Source organism: Abramis brama (genome assembly GCF_963993115.1).
Source record: "Abramis brama genome assembly, chromosome: 3".
Classification (NCBI taxonomy): Eukaryota; Metazoa; Chordata; class Actinopteri; order Cypriniformes; family Leuciscidae; genus Abramis; species Abramis brama.
Genome location: NC_139965.1, coordinates 17,885,400 through 17,900,022, shown reverse-complemented (window position 1 = coordinate 17,900,022; position 14,623 = coordinate 17,885,400). Strand labels below are relative to the sequence as shown.

Sequence of the window (14,623 nt, the reverse complement as noted above, 5' to 3'; positions counted from 1 at the left end):
TTATTTTTAGCAATATTTCAAGATGTACACTTACATGAGGCTTTCCAGGAACATATATGACCATCTCTCAATCATCATTTAATTGCACTGCAATTATTTTTTGCCATAAAACTAAACATTAAATATAATTTGAATAAGACATTGTTGGGAGATATAGAGGGTCAAATGATATTTATATGCCTTTTATGTAAGTAGTCTGCTATGCTGTTATAAATATCTCATTGATTTGCCTTATATTCATCTTACTTTTTGCCCATATAAATATAAAAAAAAAGTGATATTTTTTTTACTGTTATTTCATATTTCAGGCTTTTATATTACAGGGTTAAAGTATTTTCAGAATGAATTAGATCACAGGTTCACTTGCAACAAGGATCGACAAGGTTTGTGTCAAGCACAATGTGTTTAAAATAAAAAACGAACCAGTTAATGAACTTAAATGCTTTATTTTAAGGACATTTTGTTTATTTCAAAACCATCTGAGAACTGGCCTAGAATGATTTAAGGCCAGTAATATCATTTAACCACTGGAAAGCACTCTCCACATCTGAACTTGCTCTTCTAATCCAATGTACTGCCTCACCAGAGCCCACTGATACTATTACATCATAAAGATAACTGAAGATACTGTGAAAATGCTTCAGTATCATGGGGATATCTTATGAACCCGGGGCTGTCAGGCCAGTTCCCCCAGTAGAACGCTGCGACAGAAAGACAGCACGGGAGGACTGTGTTGAGTGCATGCCGCTAACACATCCCCTGACAGAATGAGTGCTTCACCATCTGTGTCATATACGCCATTCTCTGCCGATGTCTCCCTCTGCTTGTGTCAGAGAGATCAGGGGAATTCTGTAATTAAAATCAAATTGCATCATGTGCTGTTCAGGCAAGTTACCATTTAATTGCTAGGAGCAGGACTCACAATGAAAAGGCTAGTAGCGATTTGGAGGGCCTAGAAAATTGTTGTTTTTTTGTCATGGGTTAATGAAAATGCAAATAATATCCAGCAAAATAAGACATTAGATTGTGATATATTTTTCTGTTTGTGTTAATATTTTATTTGAAATGTAAATTGTTCATTCCCCAATGAACTTAGCCCTTAAGGCTGTGACACACCAAGCTAACGTCAAAGAACTAGCGTCGACAAAAGGCCGACTTTGCTGCATTTGGGCTAAAAATCTGCTCTTAGCATGTGCGTTCTGCACCTGTGTGTAAGGAAATAACTGTATATATCAGCAGGTATCAATGGTCTATATTACTAAAACTAGCCTGACAGCGATGGCCCATGTGGATGACCGTCGGCTTGGTGTGTCATGGCCCTTAAACATGACACTGTTATGCCAAGTCGTGTCCCTGAGCCACTTTTGTTTTGAGAAGTCATGCTATGGCCTTTTGTTGTACATTTTCATCTAATTTCAGTTCATGGCAGACATCCTGAAATGCAATTAGGCATATTAGTCTAACCTTCGTCTCATTTCTCCTTGGCTAGAGGACAACTTGAGTAAAAACGTGGCATCCAGCTCTCCCTCGATGCATTTGTTCTTGTCTTTACATCTCCTACAGTAAAAACACTTTCTATCTCTCAGACTCTCAAAGATCCAACCTTGACTGCCAGAAAAGACTTTCAACGGGAGGCTGAGCTTCTCACCAACCTGCAGCACGAACACATTGTGATGTTCTACGGCGTGTGTGTGGATGGCGACCCTCTCATCATGGTGTTTGAATACATGAAGCATGGAGACCTCAATAAGTTTCTGAGGTAGTTATTTTTCATGTTGTATAAAGAACAATGAATCCTGAAGAACTAAGCTTTGTCTCAAAACTCAGATTACCTACCAGGTTTGCTTTTAATGTGAATTATACACACTAGGTTCATTAGAAAAACATGCCTCTAAGCTCTACCCAAATTTTTACGCTCCAAAAGTATACCTACACATACAATTCACTGTAGTTTCCAGCTCAAATGAACATTAGAGGTAGTAAAATGCCAACAACTTTTATTCTTTTTCACTCAAATTATGATTACAGGGACAGATTATAATTTCAAGACTTATTTTTGCGCGGTTCCTTGCACAATACTATGTTATGATCTTAAAATGCTTTTACCATAGCTAATGATTTGTAAACTAATACATTTTGATGTTTGCATCACATAACCAGTTTCAGATAAAACTGATAGTGGTGTGAAACATGCAAGAAGTGACATACAGTAATATCATTTTGCAGAAATGCGCCACATGCACTCATTTTCAATGACCCTAGGTTGGAATTATAGGTGCTCTTTAAGCAAAGGCTGTCTGAAATTGTAATTAGTAAAATTATTTTAGCTCCTAAGACACCTAATTTTGGCCAAAATATGTTGGATTATCACATGTATCCTCAATGAATCATCTAATTTCATCATGCGCAGCAACAAGCAATGAAAAATTCCATTTAATATGGTGGATGGAGCCAATCCAGAGGAACATTTTATTGCTCACGTTGCACATGAGACTTAATTGAGTTCTGTTATTGTCTCATATTTCTCTTAAAATCTTTTTCAAGTATTAGGCACATAAGGTTGATAATCATTAAATTATGCAGTTTAATTTAGGTTGCAATGCAGTTTATGTAGACAGCTGCCTGTGCAGGCATTCGATATTGAAACAGCTCACTAGGTTTTGAAACACAAAATTCTTAAGATTCAAAATAGCAGTTTAGGATTGAAGTTCATTGCATGCACGTCGCATGGATTGAGGCCATGCAAATTGTAATTTGCAGGGGAGACCTGTGAAAATATAAAGGCAGACAGAGTTCTGGAGTGAGATGATTGTCTTGTGGGAGCAAAGAGATGGGTGATGATAATAAATTAGTCTTTTGTGTAGTGAGATTTTTTCTTTACACTTCTGCAGATGGCCGGACTAGCATTTCAAGAAAAAAAAATGATGAAATTCTTTTCTGAAAAGCTGCAATGATAGAAGTCTGGTTGATTTTCATGGACACTAAAAAGATTTTGGCAGCAGACTCCAGGCTTAATGCAGATGATATGCGTGTTGAATTAAAAAGATTTAGCGAGAACTTAATGTAAAGCATACTAGAAGAGTCAGTGTATATAATTTGGGGAACATTGCACAACAGTGTACTGCCTAGTTTTTCAGCAGCTTTTCATTAATTCGCTCCATAAACATTTCAAAAATATTCTCCAGGAATACGTTTTGATGTAACCAACAAATACTGAGTTGAATCCCAACTTGTGATTCAGCTTAGAGTTGGTTGTTTGGTTCATGACTCCCGAGCTTTGATTAGAATAAAGAAGGTAACACTATTTCGATGGTTCACTTTAGACATTTTACTAACTATAAGTAACTTTGCAACTACCTCTCATTAGAGTCTTAGTGGACCGTCTGCTTGATATCTGATCAAACTTATTTTGATGCTTCTCCAACAGACATGCTGGGTGACATGACATGCTGGTTGATGCTTTCTACTGACTATACTTTGCAACAACATGTCAACTTATTTTACTAACCCTAACCATAACCTAACAGTCTACTAACAGTTTACTAATACTCTAATGAGAGTTGACAGCGTAGTTGCAGAGTTACTTGTAGTTAGTAGTAGAATGTCTAAAGTGGACCATTGAAATAAAAAGTAACCTAAAAAAGTATTTGAAATGGTAAAGACTATGTATGTAATTGACTCATAAAGGATGATACATTATAAAACTAATGACTAAGTTGTTGATTATACACTACCATTCAAAAGTTTGGGATCTGTATGATTAAAAAAAAAAGAAAAAGAAAGATAAAAAATATTAATAAATGCTGTTCAAAAGAAAAAATTCTAAGAAATAATGTATAAAAATATCAAGCAGCACAAAAGTTTTCAACATTGATAATTATATTAGAATGATTTCTGAAGGATCATGTGGCACTGAAGACTGGAGTAATGATGCTGAAAATTCTGCTTTGCATCACAGGAATAAATTACATTTTGAAATATATTAAAAAAGAAAACAGTTAAATACTGTATTTCAAAACCTTACAGATTTGACTTTATTTTGATCAAATAAATACTGCCTTTGTGAGTATGAGAAACATCTTTAAAAATTTTCCAAAATGATGTTAAAATCACTCTGACTTAGGCGGCTTAATCACCTCTTTAGAATGTTGTTAAAAATCAAGTTCTTTATTGAGAAAATGAATAGGATTCTTTCTTTTTTTTCCGGAACCAGACTGTTGCATTCTAAAAAAGAGCTCCCACTTGGATTGTTAGCCCCTGATTGTTAGTTCTTCAGACATACAGTTGAAGAGCTCCCTGCTGAAGAGGCACTGACCAGAAGAGAAGCACAAATTACAGTCGAGCCCTTTTCAACATCCACCTTATGCAAATGCTGCTGCAATCAGACAAAAATCATTTTCCCTGAGTGAAGAGAAAATCGAAAAAGTTAACTGAATAGGTGATTTTATTTCTCCACAGTTGAAGTCAAAGCACATCTTTCTTTGCCTTGACTTACTCACTTCAAATCAGACAGCTTTACAGGATTAAAGGATTAGAGGGGGAATTATTTTATGGAGCAATAAGGCAGTGCGTTTGAACATTTTGACCCTTTGCCCTTTTACATTGATCCATAATCAATTTTCCCTGCTCGGATCCTAAATGTAAGTAATTGCAAAAACCTGGACGTAGCTCAGCACTGAAGGACAATTACTGCCAAGACTAACAAGTGTAACCAACATGACTTTCTCCCCACATTTCAGAGCCCATGGTCCAGACGCCATGATCCTCGTGGACGGCCAACCGATGCAGTCGAACGGGGAACTTGGTCTCTCGCAGATGCTTCATATCGGTTCACAGATAGCGGCAGGCATGGTCTACCTGTCCTCTCAGCATTTTGTGCACCGCGACCTGGCCACTCGCAACTGCCTCGTGGGTAACGGCCTGCTTGTGAAAATTGGAGACTTCGGGATGTCCAGAGACATATACAGCTCTGATTACTATCGGGTAAGTATCACAACAGTTTAATTACGTTTTAATGTTTGCTGACAAAAACTTTTTATAGCATCATTGCAAGTCCATTTCTGGACTTAAAGTGCACACTTCTGGGCCAAAAGTATAGGAATGTCCTGGGTTCTGAATGATCTCTATATTGCCACCGAAAATAATTAATATTTAAATTGTTTAATTTTATTTCATTAAGTTAAAAACAAAAACTATGGTCACAGTAAGGCACCTTCAAATCAAGGAAAATCCATGTACTTAAAAAAACGCTTTTTGTTAAAACACTTACATAGGGATGGTCGCACAAAAAAATTCACATTGAAAATTCCATCATTTACTTACCCTGATGTCATTTACAGTACAAACCTGTATGACTTTCTTGACTATTTTGAAAAATGTCTGTGTCTCAAAATAACATTGGACCCCATTGACTTTCATTGTATTGACAAAATTAGCGAAAGCATTCTTGCTTTACACGAGTGGAAATATTGTAGCATAACTTTTGGAAAGAAAAGCAAGCGATTTTAGTCTCACTTTAATATATGTTTTTTATATTTTATGTATTTTAATGTTTATTGCATTACCTGATAACTTCCATTGTAAGTGTCAAGACTATAACCATAATTTTTGCTTCTTTTTTTTTTTTTTCTATTGATGGATTACTTTAAATTATTTTCTGTGGTAACATTAACATTATGACAAGAAGCTGTTTATAGAGATTCAACTGGGGCCAGTTGCATAAATCGCTAAGAATAGTCTTACATCTTAGTCATCAAATTTTTTTCTTCAAGACTGTTAAATAAAAATGTATATTGGTTTAATCTGATACCGAAAAGTAAGACCGACTGCACCTTGATGCTATGGTTATGCATAAACATGCAACTGAGTTGCATAAACATCCTGGACAGAACATTTTAAGTCTTTGGTAAAATTATGTTCCATTTACAATCCCATCAATAAATAGCATAAATGAGGGAAGATATTTTTTGGAATACCAATAGCTATCTATTAGATCTAGTTAAACGCAAGGGCAACAAAATCTCGGAGAGACTGGACTGTGGAGAGTCTTTGCATTCAAGCCGGTCGAAAGCTGAAGGTCTCACGGAGGCCAGAAACATCTTTATCAGCCGCACATGCGCACACTTATGCACAGTCTGCAATATTGACAAAGCAGAGGGATTATGAAATTATTACCGCATTGGACACGTTCACTGTGTCAAGTGATTATAAATAGCGGATCCTGCCAAGCACGTAATCCACACATGGCGAGTCATATTGACGTTTGTTGTCCTCTGGGGCTCGAGCGTCTGGCCACAGGAACGGAGCATGACTGGAAGAGAGATTGAGGTACTTTCATCAGTGACCAATTCAACGCCTTCGTCAAGATGTTATAAGTGGCACATCGACTTCCTGCCACCTAATGGCTTGCCGAGTATCTTTTTGCATGAGATGTTTTTGATAACTCTGTTTAGAGCCGCTGATGGTTGTAAACAGATTCAGGGAAAATGACAGCACAGGCTCGGTCCCATGAATAAGCTGCAGATTGTCAACGATTGTGTCTTCACCACAAATAACTGATGACACACAATAAACAAGTGGCATGGACAAGTCACATTGTCACTTGTTTTTTTTGTTTTTTATTATAAACAGCTAATGTCAATTTCATCACTTTCAATAGCCTGGATTTTCTTTATGAATTCTAATATCTGTTTCTACTAGATATTTAGCCAAGTGTTTTAAATGGTTGGAGAAATCTGTTATCAGTCATGGATGCATGAGTCTGCTTCCCCTGATACTAAGTATACAATTGTAAATGCCCAGAGACTAGCTCTAGCAGGGCTGTAATCCATTCTCCAGCATGCTTCTTTGCTCTTCATACCCATAATCCAATCTAGCCCTCTACCACTGAGCCACAGACTAGCCAGTAATCCAGTTTATAAACTACCAAAATAAAGATAAAAACATGTTGCCTTCTTCCTGAAACCCGCTCCATGCTGACAGAATGGAAATATGGTCAATCAGCAGAGAGATTTTTTTTTCTCTCCCTTTTCAATCGTTTATTTCCTATTGGGCTTATAATTTTTTTACCATGACAGGCTAATTGTTCTAGTCTCAACCACAAAGCCCAAGGTGATGCGGTGGATTGTGGTTTGAATGATTGCTTAACCAATTTTAGTTGCTCATCTTAATGAGGGATTTGAAAGTAATTTGCATTATTTAAGGATCAGGACGTTTGCGTGTCTCCTGTAAGTCTATTATTAAGATCACTGTTACTCGGCTAGTTTAAATTGTGAATCAACAATTCACACGAATATTTCCAGTAACTCTAATACCATTTGAACTACTAATTATGCTGAGATACATGTATGTCATCATGTACTATAACATAGCACAACTTTGTTGTACTGAGGTACACCTAACTCTGAATGGCAAACAACCGTGCAAGACACTAGCCGCGTTTCCATTACAGATTTGCGCAAAACTTTTGCGATATTTTCTAAATATCGATAAAAAACGATTGCGAAATGACAGCGTTTCCATTAACCGATGTTATGCAACTGAAACTTATTTTTTTCTCACGCGATAAGTCGTTCCAATAATTATGGCAACGGATGTTGGTAGGTTTATATATCCCAGCCACCGCACCATTATTTTTAAGCGAAGGAGACATAGGCCTGTTATCCAAGCATTAATAGCAAGGAAAGCCCCTTATACTTGGGAGCGGCCAAGTATGAAGTGTTTCTGGGGGTTTCTCCTTCCTATCTGCTTCAAGGTCTTTGATTGTGGCATTTCCTTGTGGTTTAGAATCCAGTATTCCTGTAATTCTTCGGTATTTTATGAGATTAATAAAGAACTCCGTCTCGTATTCTGTCCAAACATACCACACCATATATGTCAGGTGACTTGTAAATGTGCAAAAACGGTTTCCATTGCAGGGTATACTGCAATTAACTGACATGAGAAGAATCTGTATAATACAGCTTTTTATTTCACTACATCACTAGTTTGCTGAATTTTCTTTAAAGAGAACATATCAGAGCTTAAATGACAAATAGAGCAATGGTTCTTTATACAGTATATTGTAAATTAATTTAATACAGTATGTATAGCATGCCTGTCATCTTTTTGTTCATTGACACACACAACCACTCCCAGATACAGTACAAAAGTGTGATTTCACGTGTCATTGCTTTATGACGTCACTACACAATTCATAACGTGACGCTATTATGTCTTGTTGCAGAGTAACTATTTGAAGACCTTTTTTTGGGTTGATTACCCTCTTGAGTTACCAGTTTGAGATGTTACCGCATTAAGAACTTCCAGAAACTTCCTGTTCACCCCATCGTTTCGCATCCTCTCCTGACTAGCACATGCAATAAGAGCAGTAAAAATACAAATAAACTGACTCAGACCTTTACAGAGCACAGGCTGCAAGGATTCCGATAAGACATTGACTATATGCAGTGGACAGTAGTCACAGGAACCTACTTGGCTAATTTCTAATGTGGCGGTAGACATTCATTTGTCTGCTCTCTGCCAGCCGGAAGTAAGATCAATGTAACGGCAAACAACAGAGGGAATAGTAATTACAAAGAGAACTTCACACTGAGCTGGAAGGGCTCCAGCAATACCCAGCAGTCTTCACAGGCATTTCATGCCGGCACAACGTGATGAATGTAGTGGAATTGACGTGAATAAGAAATAGATTTGAGAATAAGCCATATTAATCGAAGCTGAGTGCGTGCACAATTAATGCATTATTGTTTAGTCAATTTGGCTCAACTAGAGGAGGACTTAAGGACATGAGATCATTATTAAAGCTAATAATATCAATATATTATTTGCTTTAAAAATACTAAAGATTTGTTCTGTTTATTTGTTACACTCTCACATCAAAAAGTGTTACAGAGTGGGTCGGGATAATCGATAAGCTGTTTTGTATTGTTTTTAAGTCTTATTCTGTTACATACTGTAAGAGTTCCACATGAGCAGTGAAGAAGACTTTCTGTCTGTTGCTTTCATTAAGGACCTCTCAGATGGTCTGTCAACTATGGCTGCAGTAAAAGTAAGCGATTTACATTTACATTTACATTTAATCATTTAGCAGACACTTTTACCCAAAGTGACTTACAACTGAGGAGAACAATACAAGCAATCAAACCAACAATAGGGCAACAATATGCAAGTGATGTGACTAGTCCCAGTTAGTCTAGCACAGTACACATAGCAAGGTGTTTTTTATATATATATATATATATATAAAGATATAGAATAGTAAATATTAGTATTAATGGGTCAAGTGATTTTGCTTACTGCACCTTTAAAAAATTGGAATCAACACCCAAACAAAGACTTTTGTGAATATTTGTTAGATGTCTGGTGTGTGTATGTGTATGTGTGTTGAAAACAATATTGTGTTTGTACATAGTCTTGGCTGTGTAAATCGGGTTACGATCAGGTAAGACCTTTTGGACCCTCGTTAAAATTCTGGAGAGGCGGGAATGCCTAAAAACTTGCTTTGTTTCTGCTCGATACATGAGTAACATTGGTTTTGCTGTTTCATAGAACCAAGATATGCTGCTGTAAGCTGGTGTTGTTCTTAAATCAAAGCTGATTCATCCATACGAGCTGTCTGATGCGCCAGCTGTTTGTCTGTGTTTGTGCAATGAAATACCCTTTTGGGTAAGGGTTTGTTTGTTTTGGATGTCGATTCCAAAAATCAACAGTGTTTCTCAGAAATCGCTTACTGCATCTTTAACCCCCTGAGACCAGCTCCCTAGTGGGGAGAACTCCAAAATAGGCGACTACGCACAATACAGATATACATTTTTTGCAATCATAAAAAGTTAGGACACAAAGTCTTCTGTCACTTCCAAATAAATTTTGTTTGGGTTTTGAACACTGAATTTGCTGCATTTAGTCTTGACTATATTTGTACCAAGTTATATTTTTGCCACCCAATTTGATAGATTTTTGAGCACAACCTCATCTTTCCAAGTGAAATTTGGTAAGATCTGGCTCATAAAAATATAAAGTGTGGCAAAAGTTGAAGCTAAATGTGCACTAAATTTTGAAGTATGAACAAAGTAAAAAAAAAAAAATGTAGTTTTTTTGCGTTTTGCAGAGCGTTAAAAATGTATATATATATATATACATTTACATGCACCTCCGTTTAAAAGTTTGGGGTCGGTAAGATATCTGATTATCTTTGAAAGAAGTAACTTAAGTCTGAGTTAAGACTGCTTAAGACTGAGTTGCCACTCAAGAAACATTTCTTAATATTATCAATGCTGAAAACAGTTGTGCTGTGCAATATTCTTGTGGAAACAATGATATTTATTTTCCAGAATACTTGAATATAATGTTTCAAAGTAGAAATTTATGTAACAATGTAAAATTAATTGTCATTTTTGAGCAATTTAATGCATCCTTGCTGAATAAAAGTATTCATTTCAAACATCTTTTCGACCCCAAATTTTGTAATGGTAGTGTATATTTAGTGTTCATTCTTGTACAGTAGGTGTATGTGCTCTATCAGTAGGGTCTGCGTAACATACACACACACAAAACAGTGTCTCTCCCCTACTGATTGATGGGATTGTAAACAGTGCATAATCTGCTTGAAATTACTGAAAATATACACAGAGCCCAGTAATATGCGTTATACAACAATATATAACAATAATGCGTTATTGTGACGTACGTATGTACTGTATATTGTTTTAGTTATTCAAAAGAGCTTTTCATAACCAGTTAGAGCTAAAGTAGTTGGCTAAGTTGTTAGCTTGATTACATAGAACGGGAAATGTCATCCATACCACGTAAGATGTGTGTGAGCAATGCTTGATGTGATCTGTCTTCTAGGTGGGAGGTCACACCATGCTGCCCATTCGCTGGATGCCTCCGGAGAGCATCATGTACAGGAAGTTCTCCACAGAGAGTGATGTGTGGAGCTTTGGAGTCATTATGTGGGAGATCTTCACCTATGGGAAACAGCCATGGTTTCAGTTATCCAATAATGAGGTAAATGTTCACATGGCGAAAAGAAGCCATTATTAGAACATCAGTGTGAATATGACATTTTTAGAATGTGAGTGTGATCTCTATTGGAGGGGTGTCATGGCATGCTGTCAGATATCAGGTTAGCAGCTAACAGTACATCTAGCCATACAATCAGTCATTTCCTGCTGGTATTGAGAATCGAACCTGTGACTTTTGGGTTACAAGTCAGACTCTCTAATCATTACAGGCCACAACTGCCCAAAGTGGTGATTTGTTGCTGTCTCAATTGCATCATCATGTGCTCCTATTGGTTTTTGATTTGACTGTTATCGTAAGAGAGAAGCCGCACTGCATGACTTCTGACACTGGCAGAATTTCGTCTGAGGTAAAAGTTGATCGCAATGATATTTAATCAGTTGTTGGCGAACTTTAAACAAGCGATCAAAGACTTCACAAAAGGATTCACAAAATTGTCAAATCGTGGCTCAACAGTGTGAACCCGGCTTAACACTGAGGGTACGTTTACACAACAACATGCTTAAAACGGAGAAGTTTTTCCTTTGAGTTTTCCGCGTACAGATGACACCATTGTCAAAATGATTCCCATTCCCATGGATCCGCGAAAACAACTGAAAACCCTGTATTCTGCTGCCAAGCCCATTAGATGACGATGAAACACTATAGACTGAACACGTAATACGCATGTGCATGACGTCATCATCTTCAGAGATTTTCATTTTTGTTGTTTAAAAGGAGACCCTTTTCAAAAACTTGCACTTTGAAACCCATTTTCAAAAGTTTGCGTTTTCAGGCACCCCAAACTCTGTTGTTGTGTAAATGAACGGTCAAAACACACAAAAAGTTTTTAGTTTTTAGTTGAAAACGGTGTTGTGTAAACAGCCCCTGAATCTATTGGGAGTTTATTGTGTGTGAATTATGGGAATGGTACAAACAAGGAGTTTGTCTCAAAAATCTCACCATTGTTTCATGAAATTTTGCTGTATCGGGCTGGGGTGCGTTTTCCAAAAGCATCGTTAGCCAACTATGGTCGCAACAAGTTCCATCGCTATCAGCATAGTTTAACGAGTCTGTGTTTACCGAAAACATAGTTCCAACGAACATTCGCAAAACAGCATTGCGAACGAAAGCTCTCGAGTTTTGGTTAGAAATTTACCACAGTGGTAAGAGTTTCTTGTTTGCATGACATGTAGACTCAAATCCTTATCTTGAGCTAAATAAGCAAGCTGACATTCAGTACAATCTGTATCTTTTATTTAGAATACATGCACGTCTTTTAGTTTGTCAAGAGATTTAAAGCGTCGTTTTTGAACGACTTAAGAACGAGCCTATGACTGAATCTGGAAATAAAGTAAAATAACTGAGAAATATGAGAAATGGTCCTCAGATGCCATGTCTGTAATTTATAGCAAAACATCTCGCATTAATTCGAAATCTCAAACAGATTCATTAAAAGTAGTTATTACTCCACCACCTGCGTGACATTAACCAACGTGGTTGAACGACCAATTTGCGACAGTACGGTTTCGGGAAACAGACGTGATTAGCTACTTGATTTCTTCAATGATGCTTCATACTATGGTAGTTAAGCAGCGAGTTACGTCGTCGTACGGGAAACGCACCCCTGGTCGGGATGCTCAAACGACGAGTCACAGTGTGCAACATTACTTATATTTGACCCTGCATATGAAATAGCATAAACAAATTGCATGCATCACCTCTAAATCAATTCCAGACATTTGCTCATTTCTGTGTCTCTCTCTTTTGCAGGTCATTGAATGCATTACTCAAGGTCGGGTTCTAGACAGGCCTCGCCTGTGTCCTAAGGAGGTGTACGACCTCATGTTAGGCTGCTGGCAAAGAGAGCCGCAACAACGACTAAACATCAAAGACATTCAGAAAGTCCTTTACGCTCTGGGAAAAGCCACACCTGTCTACTTGGACATCCTTGGCTGAGACTGGTGCAACGCCAGAATGGTGCAACTCTCACCAGAATCGAACACAATCCAGGAATAACCAAACAAGCCCTTTTCCCGCGTCGGCGCTCCACTGTAAAAACACCAACACGTCGGAGATGGACTTTAAGTGCCTGCAACACTTTTTTCAATACACTGGGTATACATAAAAAAGTAAAAAATATTTAAAAACAAACTTTTACATTTTGTTTACTGGTACAGTATATAGTGTACAGAATTATTCTACAAAGACAGAAAAACGTTTCCTAAAAAGTGGTGGCGAAAGCAGAACGTTGCCTTTGATTGGCAGCACTGTGTTTGAGAAATGATTTTCAGTGTTTCATTTTATAAGCATATATACACATATATGAATATATTTTTATTTATTTTGTTTCATTTCGGAAGGTAAAGTATGGGTGCCTGTCATGTTTAGTGCTGTTGATATATTATCTTTTCAAGACGGCTGCTCTTTGGTTCTGCTCTGCTTTAACAGCTGGGATATTGTGAGGAAAGCCTTATTATGTTTTGATTATTTTCCCGCTGCTGCAGTCAGCATCTTTCTCCTTTATTTTTTTGTTCCTGCAACTTTGATTTGATGATCTATAGCTCTTAAGCGGGCGACTTGGAACCTTTAGAACACTAAAGCGTTGATATATTTTCATCGTATGTGATTGTATATACTGTACATTTATATTCTCGTCAACCTGTTAACTTATTTTTATGTGTTTTGATTTCTTTTTTGACACAAGGGTTATTTTGTGACTTACTCTTCAGAAAGGGTCAGCCAGGAGAGAACATAAATATCACACAGTATCTTTAAATGAGCACTTGGCGGCTCATTATTAAAACAGGGTCTCTAATATCGTTTGAGGGAAAACACATCACGGTCTGTAGCCATGCTGCCGTACTTTTTCTGATCACCAAAACTGAATGTGGTAAAACAAGAACTAAACTCGATGTCAAAGGTTCGATGTCACTGAGATCCTAAAAGGACACCTGTTTGAATTAATGTTTCGCAATCTTCATAGCATTTGATAAATGCCATCGCATCTAAAGTTAACGATTTCATGTTGTTGTCTGTAGCTAAACAGTTCTATGTTATTCCAGGGGCTGTTTCTCTGAGATGCTTGTCGATACGACACCGAATCTTGTTGACAGCAGGATTTCGATGTCAACGGATTCTCTTGCCTCTTTGCAGTACCACAGATATTTGCAAACGACATATTCAAATGTATGTTTAGATTAAGTATTAAATAAATATCAGAACCTTGTCAGATGAAGTCTTTTCTGTTCGTTGTGTTTAGGCAGTCCATTGTTCGTTCGAAGATTTGTGGCATAACCTAGTTTTGACTCTACCTGTCAAGAAATCCATTGTGACAAAGGAGAGAGGAGTTGGTTGTGGCCAATTGAGCATGGGGAAGTGTGAATAACAGCCTTGGTTGGTCCACACAATTGATGTAGTGCCTTGCTGGCTAGCAGTTATCTGCGGGAAAAGCCTGTGGGTGCTAACGTATTTTAATGTGGCCATTTCTTTGAAAGATTTTAATAATTCCTTGTAATAAAACAGACATTTTAAAATACGTAAATTGGGCAAATCATATCATGTATTCAGCAGTGCATTTAGTTTATTCATGTTGAAATTAAGGCCATTCGCAATGGCTGTC

At 37.2% G+C, this 14,623-nt stretch overlaps 1 protein-coding gene across 2 annotated transcripts in view; it reads left to right on the top strand.

Annotated features, from left to right (window-relative positions):
* Positions 1–14,230, top strand: part of ntrk3b (neurotrophic tyrosine kinase, receptor, type 3b) — a 125,693-nt gene extending 111,463 nt beyond the window's left edge. Inside the window, exons 14-18 of one of the 2 annotated variants that reach the window (XM_084108181.1) lie at positions 1,587–1,759; positions 4,740–4,983; positions 9,011–9,049; positions 10,849–11,007; positions 12,775–14,230. In XM_084108181.1, coding sequence (XP_083964307.1) covers positions 1,587–1,759; positions 4,740–4,983; positions 9,011–9,049; positions 10,849–11,007; positions 12,775–12,960 — 801 coding nt within the window. In that variant the 3' untranslated portion in view covers positions 12,961–14,230. The remainder of the gene's footprint in view (positions 1–1,586; positions 1,760–4,739; positions 4,984–9,010; positions 9,050–10,848; positions 11,008–12,774) is intronic. The other variant, XM_084108182.1, reaches the window with a different exon arrangement.
* The last annotated feature ends 393 nt before the right edge of the window (positions 14,231–14,623 follow it).